Source organism: Gymnoscopelus microlampas, assembly GCF_963454915.1.
Source record: "Gymnoscopelus microlampas genome assembly, chromosome: 19".
Lineage (NCBI taxonomy): Eukaryota > Metazoa > Chordata > Actinopteri > Myctophiformes > Myctophidae > Gymnoscopelus > Gymnoscopelus microlampas.
The window spans coordinates 31,867,947-31,879,119 of record NC_139956.1 but is presented as its reverse complement, the minus strand read 5'-3'; the positions used below and the strand labels follow the sequence as shown (position 1 = coordinate 31,879,119).

At 40.0% G+C, this 11,173-nt stretch overlaps 1 protein-coding gene across 1 annotated transcript in view; it reads left to right on the top strand.

Moving 5' to 3' along the window:
• The window catches only part of LOC311035286 (RAS guanyl-releasing protein 2-like), a 75,420-nt gene extending 65,217 nt beyond the window's left edge, over positions 1 to 10,203 (top strand). The window contains exons 16-17 of the mRNA XM_084043392.1: positions 8,389 to 8,451; positions 8,653 to 10,203. Coding sequence (XP_083899518.1) covers positions 8,389 to 8,447 — 59 coding nt within the window. The 3' untranslated portion in view covers positions 8,448 to 8,451; positions 8,653 to 10,203. The remainder of the gene's footprint in view (positions 1 to 8,388; positions 8,452 to 8,652) is intronic.
• Positions 10,204 to 11,173: the final 970 nt, after the last annotated feature.

The window sequence follows — 11,173 nt, the reverse complement described above, 5'->3', positions numbered from 1 at the left end:
AACATTTAAACAGACTACAAATAGCTACAACATAATCCACTACAGTGCTAACTCATATTAAATAAAGAAATGACATACAACTAAAATGCCAATACATTTTCATACGTGTAGTAATACATTCAAACGTATAATAAATCCCTGCCCCTCCCCTTATGCACAGGGGACATGGTGCAGTCCAATTACTAATCAGCTCCTTATAAGCACCTGTGAAGCAACTAGGCCTTTCCATGGCCAGCAATCTAAACTTCAACACTCCTCAGAACTGATAACTCAACAAAACAAAATAAACTTAAATACCAATTAAATTACTCCTGATAAAACAACTTGACCCAAACAAAAGAACTTAATGGATGTACCCTCCAGTCAGTAACTTTATCATCAAACTTGCAATAAACAGTATGTCCTTTAACCGGTTGTGTGTAGTCCTTTATGCATGTAGTATGTAGTTTGCTGAAAATAAATATAAACTAAATTAATAAACCAAAATAGACAAGTGTCCACCATGTTTTACCAACTTTGTATGTCAGCTGGTGTGGCCATCACATGTGGCCATCACACACCCCATGGAGACTTGAATTCATGGATATTCTTTTGTTTTTGTCGCATTCCTAGGCCAATAATTTGATGACCAGCGGACCGGTAGGCAGCGGTTCCAGTAGGAGACACAAAGGAGACTCTTTGTGTCTCCTACCGGAACCGCTGCCGATCATTGGCTTAGGAATGCGACAAAAACTAAATAAGTCTCCATGGGGTGACTGATCGATTGAAAAAAAGTCATTTTGGGGATGAACTATCCCTTTAATGGTATGCACTCTGCCAGGTGAGCGACCAGGGTGCCCCAAGAAACAATTAGAGGGTTGAAAAACATCAACTGCATTGCAGGTCCAATCCAAAGACTTTACAGTCGTCCTTTATGCAAGGGATAATGCATGGGGAGGTAGTCATTATTGAAATTTAAAGCCCGACAGGGCGATTAACCACCGAGGCGCAGCCGAGGTGGTTAATCGCCCTGAAGGGGCTTATTACACGCTTATTACACTTATTACACGGCTACTTAATAAATACATAAATACATTTACCCAAAAGTAACAACAAAACGAAGTATTTCCTTGCTTACGGCAATGAAAGTATTCCATAAGTATTGGGCTGGGCGGACAAATTCGCCTCGCAAAAACAAATGACGAAATGGAAAAAAACTCGCCCCAAAACACACTCGCCCCCCATTCTATTTACTGCCGATTTGCCTGTAATACCGCCGGATTTGCCCCGGGGCGACTATGTTTTGGGGCGAGCGTTTTGGTATTCCCCCGTTGTTGCGCCACGATAAACAAGGAAGTATAGTGGATCAAATAGAATGACTTTTCGGTTATTGCATCGTCTATTTCTCACTTCAAATGTTTTCAAAACATTCTTGAGAGCAACGTTTAGTTGTAAATGACATTGGTTGTTTGTTTACATGGCTGTCATGTTGGATAAAGCATAAAATCAAGCAGCGCAGGTTGATATGAGCAGGTGTTCTGAGTCTCTGATTAGACAGCGGTCCGTTATTGAGCTCATCGGTCATTATCCAGAAATAATGACCGATGACTGACCAATCAGAATCGAGCATTCAACCAAGCCGTGTAATAAATTGGGTTAGTGACATGATTGGTTTCCACAGCAGTGGGCAGAGGTTTGTTAGCAACCATTCTCACCGCTGTTCTAGCAACAACCTTAGACGTCCCCCGATGTATCGGAAGGCATTGACCTCTTATTGTCTGGCGAGGCCTCTCACTGTCTGGAGAGTCTAACTAACAAGTAGCAAAAATGAAGTCTAGTCTGAAACCCCACTAGCAGGCCCTATAGGCAGGAAATGTTAGCCGAAGGGTGGCACTAGAGGAAAGGCCGTAGGGTTCAGCAATCTAAATGAGATTATTACCAAGACAAACAATAGAAAAGCAGCCGTAGGTTGTGAGTCTATTAATTCCAATGGGAGAAGTGAATGTGGACACACTTCACTTCTCTGATTCTTTAGCCCCATGGTCACTGGACTAAATATTGGACCCATTCTTCACAAGCCACATATCTTCCAAACATTGTGACACTAAGATGGCATTGATTTTTCAGAGAAAACTGCCTTTGTTTGAGACCTGTCTGTGTCAGCAACACACTCTCGCGGGATGTAGCAACAGTAATCATATGACATTCGAGAGATCTGACGTTGCCCACTTAGGAGACCATTTGTGTACCATTTCGGTGAATTGCGGTATGGCATATCTTCCTAAATTAAGCATCTTTGATTATTATTGTCTGGGTCACAGGCTCGAACACGCCCATTTCCCCTCTGTCACAACCTTCTCCCCAGTGCCTTGATTCTCTGAGTTGATTCACCTGTCGGCCTTTGAGCCACGGACCACCATTTGATGAGATTTAGCCTCTCAGACCCAAAATGTAGAATATTTTGTCGTTGTTGGATGACAATTTGTCCTCAATTCCTGTATTGATGTTGGTACCAACCATAGGAGAGATAACAGGCCAACGTTGATCAAAATAACAACTCTTTAATTAAGTAATGCAGATGTTTAACAATAATTTAACTTGAGAGCGTAAAATGAAACCAAATGGACCCTTACGGGTCCATTTGGTTTAATTTTACGCTCTCAAGAGGTAAAGATCTACTGTATAAGGGTCCATTTGGTTACTAACTCTCCATCATTTAGCTGGGGACCACCTGGTATCCCCCCAAGGACCCCTGGGGGTCCCCGGACCCCACTTTGAGAACCAATGATCTAGAGACTAGAGTCTAGACCCACGCTGAGTCTCTTGCTTTGCTGCATTATAGTTTGTGTGGCAGGTTCTCGGTTGTTTGTATTTATATTTGAGTTGTTCCTGAGGCGTACTAGAGTTTATGTTCTTGAGATTGTGTCATTATATTTTTTGTTACATCTGTCCTGAGATTTTATTCAGTGCCTTAAGGTCCTACCTGGGTTTGAGTGCTGACAAGTATGTCTTGGGTGCAGACTTACTACAACTCTTACTGTAGGTTGGAAGATAGCAGTGGAGAGAATGAAACTTATGATCTGAATACCAGTGGTGTAAAGTAACTAAGTACATTTACTCAAGTACTGTACTTTTGAGGTACTTTAACTTTACTGGAGTATTTCCAATTTTCAATACTTTTACTTCTACTCCACTACATCTCAGAGGCACTTTTACTCCACTACAATTATTTAAAAACTTGAGTTGCTAGTTACTTTGTAAAACATACATTAACCACTTAAGCCCTATTTACTTTGGCTATTTGAAAATAGCTGATCTACAAGCTCATAACGCGTCGCTAAGGACGCGTTGTGAGCTTGCAGATCTGCTATTTTCAAAGGATTTTTATACATGTTATACATGTGAAAACGTGTGATATGGGACCTTCTGCATATTTTACTTTTGGTACTTGTAGTACATTTTGATGCCAATACTTTTGTACTTTTACACAAGTACATTTTGAATTCCGGACTTTTACTCGTAACAGATTATTTCTATATTGCAGGCAGTATTGATACTTTAAAATGTCAGTACTTCTTCCACCCCTGCTGAATAGTCATTCTTATTATCTCATTGGGCTAACTTTGCTGTTGAAATAACAGTGAAACTGTTCTTCATTTTGCCAGGAAACCCGTGGAACACACCCCCCAGACAACGGTGTTCACTCTCCATTCCGACATGCAGCCACTCCGACATTGACTTCTAATTGTCGGAATGGTGGTATGCTCCATATTTGTAAACATCCCACCATTCCGACAGAAAAAAGTCCCACCATTCCGACAGGGACCCGCGGCAGAAAAAGTCCCACCATTCCGACAGATCACTTTCACAACTATTTGGTTTAGATTTGAAAGTATAAGCAGCTTTTTTCAGTTATGTTTATTGCCTTTTTGGTTTATTGATTATGGTACAAATGGTTTATCCTGCTTAAATAATTATGTTGTATATTCCAGTTAATTAGTTTATTGCCAAATAGCATGAATTACTCAATTGAATTATGAATTTAACTCTGAATTATATTTGATTATTTCTGAAGATGATAGGCCTATACAGTATGTCCCAGAAAGAAAGTCACATGCCAGAAAAAATATGCCTTCAACTGAGTTTTATTATAACAAAACGGGACCTAGTTACTAGTTCCATCCATGCCACGTTTGGCAGAACGTGTGCTTTATGTACAACATATATAATTGGCTACTAATAAAAACAAAAACAAACAAAATAAAGACTGACATTTGATCATCAATCTCAGTGTAGTCTACCACCAGTATTATCACTATATACGCAGTATACTGTAACCAAAATGTATATATGTATAATATACAATGTATAGGCTATACCCTCTAACCATAAATAACATAAAATAATAACATCTATTAACATAATATAATTTCAGGGCCTAGTTTTATCGTCCTTTATGGTTATGCACTCACTGGTGAAACAGCGCCCCCTGGCGATGTACACAGAAGCATTTGCATAACCTTCCTTTTTATTAAATAATAAATATTTATCATTGCTTTCTAAACTTATAATCCAACTTTTGGGATGTATATAAACTGAAAATACTGGAGAAGTTTATCTTGTCCTATGAACACCACCACCATGAGTCAGGTTTAGAAAAAAAAAACATGTCTTTATTTTTTCCTCATTGGAACAACATGAGTAGTTAGTTAAAGTAATACTAGGTAACTTTTTCAATAAAACTAAAGTTAAATTGTATATCTTTTGTGAGTGGCAAATGTTTCACAACACCCACTCCATGAATTTCACCCCCGAAAGCCTTTTATTTATATATTTTCTATTGAACGCTGTCGGGGTTGACTTTCCCGCGAAAATGACGTCATCTGGCCGGAAAATGGAAGCGGAAATGCACCGGTTTCCTGTTTGGCCAGGAACTACCGCGCCGGTTTCCTGTTTGGCCAGGAACTACCGCGCTATTAACAAAAAGGAAACTCACAGTGATTTTAAGAGATTGTATGATTTGAAGAACGAAAAACAACAGCAAAAGAAAACACAGCTCAGGGTAACTAAAGCTCCACTGGCTAAGAGAAACGATCCACAGATCGTATAAAACAATTAAAAGAACGCTTTTTGAAACACTTCCGTCTTCCGGTGAAAACAAATGGAATTCTGGGTAACGCAGTAATAAACGAACGGCCTGCAGTGACGGTAATGACCAACAGAGGCTGCTAAAAATCATTTTTTTGAAATTTGCACTGTACAACTTTAAGCGTCATGGAAGGACAGCTACAACATCTGCAGAACTCTGCTTCATTAAAGCTTTCTTTAAACATTACTAAAAAAGATTCTGTTTATATCCCACAACTGGACCACTTCAACATCTTCAATTGTGGCCCCATTCAAATTATAAATAACCAATGTTGGTACTCAACGAAAAAATAACCCTAATCCACCCTGTAGCAACACATAAAGTAATTAGGGCTCATAATTGGATTTTTTTTTTAAAGTAATAAAAACTCATAATGTAGTAATCATTTCATAATGTAATAAAAAGACAAGCGCATAACGTAATAAAATATTTTTCTATAATGTAATAATGTAATAATGTGTTACGTTAAAGGGGGAAATGGCCCATATTTGGTGGCAAAAACTCCTGGTGTCATGGTAAGTATGGTAGTATCATGTCAGTATCATGGTCAGTAGCATGACCGCATCATGACTGTATCATGTCAGTATCATGTCAGTATCATGGTCAGTATCATGGTCAGTATCATGGTCAGTATCATGTCAGTATCATGTCAGTGTCATGTCAGTATCATGGTCAGTAGCATGTCAGTATCATGGTCAGTATCATGGTCAGTATCATGTCAGTATCATGTCAGTGTCATGTCAGTATCATGTCAGTGTCATGTCAGTATCATGTCAGTATCATGGTCAGTAGCATGTCAGTGTCATGGTCAGTATCATGTCAGTATCATGTCAGTGTCATGTCAGTATCATGGTCAGTATCATGGTCAGTAGCATGTCAGTATCATGGTCAGTATCATGTCAGTATCATGTCAGTGTCATGTCAGTGTCATGTCAGTATCATGGTCAATATCATGGTCAGTGTCATGTTGGTGTCATGTTGGTGTCATGGTCAGTGTATCATAATGTAATATTTAAAATGTAATAAAAACTCATAATGTAATAATCAGCTCATATATTATAAAGACATTATTGCATTATGAAGTTTTATTACAGTGTGAGTCGCCTATGTGGAGGTTCTTAATGTAACACATTATTACATTATAGAAAAATCTTTTAAGTTATGCGCTCGTCTTTTAATTACATTATGAGCTGATTATTACATTATAAGTTGCTACACACCCCTTAAAAAATTGCCTTGAAAATACATTTAAGATTTGTGGACTGTCGGAATGGTGGGACTAAAATGTGTCGGAATGGTGGGACTAAAATGTGTCGGAATGGGGGGATGTCGGAATGGCAACATGTCGGAATGGCAACATGTCGGAATGGGGGCATGTCGGAATGGGGGGATGTCGGAATGGCGGGATGTCGGAATGGCAGGATGCACCCCCAGACAACACAAAGACTGATCTAGATTTTTATATCTTGTGTGCAAAGATGATATTTTTGCCTGAGGGTGGCACTCAGCGACAGGGTCATGTTTGGGATCACTTATTTATTTTTGGTTCACTGCTGTACAAGTGGAAAGATTGGCTTAGATTTCCGCTTGATGAAAGGGGCATGGAGTCAGTAGGGTTCATCCTGGCGGAACATTTTAAGGTTCATGGCAATCACACAATTAGATTTTGAGATGCGTGTGTAATTGGAAAATTTTGGCCTAAGGGTGGTGTTGGAGCAAAGGCCATTGGGTCACCAAATGCTTTTTTGTAATGTGACCTTTGTGTAATATGTTTCTGGAATGTTAACTCAGCACTGCCTTTTATATATATATTTACTTTTTCAATTGACCTTTATTTATTCAGGGAAGACCGTTGAGAGCCAGCTCTCTTTTTCAAGGCCCTGATCACAACATATAAAAACAATAACATTTTAAATAAAGTGCAACAATCAACAACATTAAAAAGATCACAACTGCAGATAAATACTGTAAGGGCAAAGCAGGTGCAGTCCTTATGTAATGCATCCTTAAGAGGTACCCTAAATGTCTCAATGGAGACCTATCGATCCAGTTTCAGAGAGAGAGTCCTGGAGTTTGTTCCATTGTCTGGAGCATAACATCTTTCCTAGTTCACTATTCATGCGTGGAGTGATACGTCTAATGAGTGTCTGTGAGCGTGTTTGATATCCCGTTGTTTTACATAATTTAAAAATGAAGATAAATGCAATGGGAGCTTGCCACACATCTTACAATAAATGCACCGAATCTCTGTATGTACGTCTGTAATCCACGTATCTCGAGAACCGTTTGACCCACCGACTTCCAATTCGACACACACACACACACACACACACACACACACACACACACACACACACACACACACACACACACACACACACACACACACACACACACACACACACACACACACACACACACACACACACACGTCACAGACGAAAAGGCTCTGGCTGTGGCTCAAATGAGCCAATTGATTGCCATGGCAACCTCAGCTTTAGCTTGATTTGGCAAATTCCTCACACCTGCCGAATTCCCCTGACCTGCCATTTGATTAGTTAGTCAGTCCACTTTTCACAGTCACTTTGAACTCTTCAGACATTCTCCTCACATCCACCACTGCACAAGGACTTTCCACAACTGCCGATCACCCCATATGCCCATATATGGGCATGCCAATATATGCATATCCATGTACTGATAACATCAGGGATCTCCACGTATGCATGTAAAAGGGACAAGGACAGACAGATATAGACATCTCCATATATGGGCATAAAAGGGGTACAAGCAGACAGACATACAGAGATCTCCAAATATGGCCACAAAAGGGACACAGACAGACGGTTAAAACGGGTGCTATGACAATGGGTATAACGCAGGGGTCTTCAACAGGGGGTCCGGGACCCCTAGGGGGTCTCAGAGTTAATACAGGGGGTCCACCAAATATGATTTCTTTTTTTTGTGAAACACAATTTTATACAATATAGAGGGGGTCCCTGCTTCATCTCTCTCTCAGCAGGGGGTCCTTGGCCTGAAAACCCCTGGTATAACGGGTATTGCAAAACAGTGTGGGCCATGCATTCCCTATTTTCATCGTTCCCAACTTTCCCAAGTAGGCCGGTGCCCGACGGGCACAGGTTCGAGTGGCCTTAAATAAAACCCAATGTTGCTCTCTACAGCCTTGACTGAGTAGTATCGACTTGTTCCATTTTAAATGTAATAATCTGTCTGCCCTCTTTTTTTCACCTTTCCTTCAGTCATTGCTGAAGAAGACATCGAGACGGTGGAAGACGGAGTGTTTGACATCCACCTATAACCAGGTGAGGATATTTACCTCTGCTGGCTCTTCAGTCCCATGGCCGAACCGAGTCAGTCGCTGTCTTTGTTTAAACAAGACGGTCTAACGCAGGAAGTGGGCTTACACTGAGATATTTGAAGAGGAAGAAAAAGGAAAACACTAGGGATGGGTGTCATATTGATTGATACAGTCTGTTGAAGTTGTCGATGCTCTTTTTTTTCAGAATCCTTCCTTTCTTTGCTTGGCGGAGAAGCTGGAGAACCGGCACTTAGCCCAGTGGCAGAAGAGAGTGCAGCGCCAGATGTCAGTTAAGACAAGCCTCAAAAAACAGACATAGAATTGCACTGAAACACACGACAAAGCATACCCACATGCTGCCATTTAGTGGACAGATATGGTTACTGCAACTCCAACAACATCCCCATCATGCAAACAAATGTGCTGAGAAATGTGAACTCAAAAATGGAATGTCTTTGTATGTGGTTTTTATTATGTAAAATCTCTGCATTTTGGTTACACGTCAACCTGTAGTGTTATACTGTAAAAAAGAAAAAAAATTGACTGTTTTAACACTTAAATGTAAGAGTAAATCAGAAGTATATTTCCCCATTAGAATGTGGGGAGTAGTTGATTTATGGATTTCTATTTTCTTTAGTGCACTTTGCTGCAGATTGCAATGGCTGCACATGTATGTGTTATACCCATGTTTCTCTAAAAACCACAGGTGCTGTTAATGCCAAGAATGTAAACTTAATGCCACATAGACCAGTCTCAGTATTTCCGAGACCGTCTGCTTTGTATTGTAAACGTCTTGTTTTGAAGTACATTTCAATGGGCCAATTATAGGACCAATTTTGATGTCATATCCAGAAGAAGAAAAAAAACAGACATTCTCCCAATGGATTCATATTATTGTCAGATATTTAGTGGAGAATGCAGCCATCTTGCAGACGACACAAACAACAGTTTAAAGCAGTGATTCTTAACCTGTCGGGTCGGGGTCCCCTGGTGTGCCGCGAGGGTATTGCAAGTGGGCCCTCAAATAATTGGCAAAACACTAAGATTTTAATATAACATATATATGAAAAAAAATGTACAAAATATATGTCATGGTATTTTTTTCTTTACAACCAAAAAATAGTTTTCATTGTGATACCAATGAATAAAACGCTAACGTAGCCTATACTATGTTAGTTCCACTAACCCAAACCTGAACACAATCAAATGATTGATCATTAAAATTAACATACTCTGAAAATGCATTTCCAAGTGGGCCCTGATCCAGAAAAGGTTGGGAACCACTGCTTTCCCACCACGTGGACAGTCAAAATTACTAAGGATTGTGATAGTTGTGTTACAGTATATTTTTGTCATGTTTTTATCAGTGACTGTCCTATGGTAATTGCTGTGCTGTTGACTTCCAGTGTGCCCAGTGCACAGATCATCTGTACTCTATACAGTTCTATGAATGTAGCAACAACAAAGAAGACGTAAAACACTGCTGTCAGATGAAACCCTCATGTCAAATGAAATGAATCACTACTGTAAGCCCTATCTAATTTAAACGTATATTTATTGGGAAAATAGCCGATCTACAAGCTTGCATGTCTGCTATCTTTTTTATTTTTGGAAATTACAATAATTTATTTATACGTTTATTTGGGAGGGACAGCATATATTAACTAGAAAAAAGTGCTCCTCGGAGCACAGGTCTCCGCCAGGTCAGGTAGAATCGGCCATCTGGTGGCGCTATAACAGGCCCATGTGAAAACTTTGAACATTTTGGGGCAGAGGTTCGGAAATCGGCATCCAGGGAGTGTGTGCAAAGTTTCGCTGCGATCAGGCCAACGGTGCCGGAGATTAGCTGTTCACAGACAGACGGAGACTGAACACACATACAATGCAATGTAAATACGCCGGATTTAGCAAGAATGCTCATTTTCATCTGTAGTCCCCATACAACATTACAAAAAGAGCACATGTTAACATTACTAAAAGGGTACAAACAGAAGAGAAACTATGAATAAATAAAATTAAAATAAGATTAATGTGCAGGTTAATCAACTCGACAGGGAAGTACACAAGTGCAAATTTAGCTCACTTAGGGTCAAATCTAACTTAGGTTCTATAAAAGGCGATATAGAATGGATCGTGTAAATTCCCCTCTTAACAAACACACAGACATCATGGTGCCTTTCATCTGACAGCAGAGAGGAGGGGGGGGGGGGGTACGGGATATTGCCCTGAGAATCTATTTTGATACCGGTTGTATTTTAATGTTTTACCGTGCATGCTTTTAAGCTTCCTGGCTGCTCCATTCTCTATAGCCAGATGTCTCTATTGCCAAACATATCGTCTCTGTCGGGTGTGGAGAACCTCACACGTTCAAAACTGTCACGTTTCAGGATTCAAATTCAAAAGTATAGCAGATCTACAAGCTCAAATAAGTGGATCTGCTACTTTTGAGGCTTTTGTGCGACACTGTACTATAGTGTGATCAAGTAGGATGTTAATAGGCTCTATGCACAGCAGCCATATTGGAAATAAATTGGGCCTCTTCCTTACTTCCTTCACAGGTGTTACCAATGATTCTAATGAAGGCTCTGTTCCATTACGTGTAGCACACAGTGGTTCTTAAACCTTTTAATTTTCAAGGACCCCCATAACTCTGAGAGTGTACAAATGGAACCAAATGGACCCTTACGGGTCCATTTGGTTCCATTTGTACACTCTCAGAGTTACAC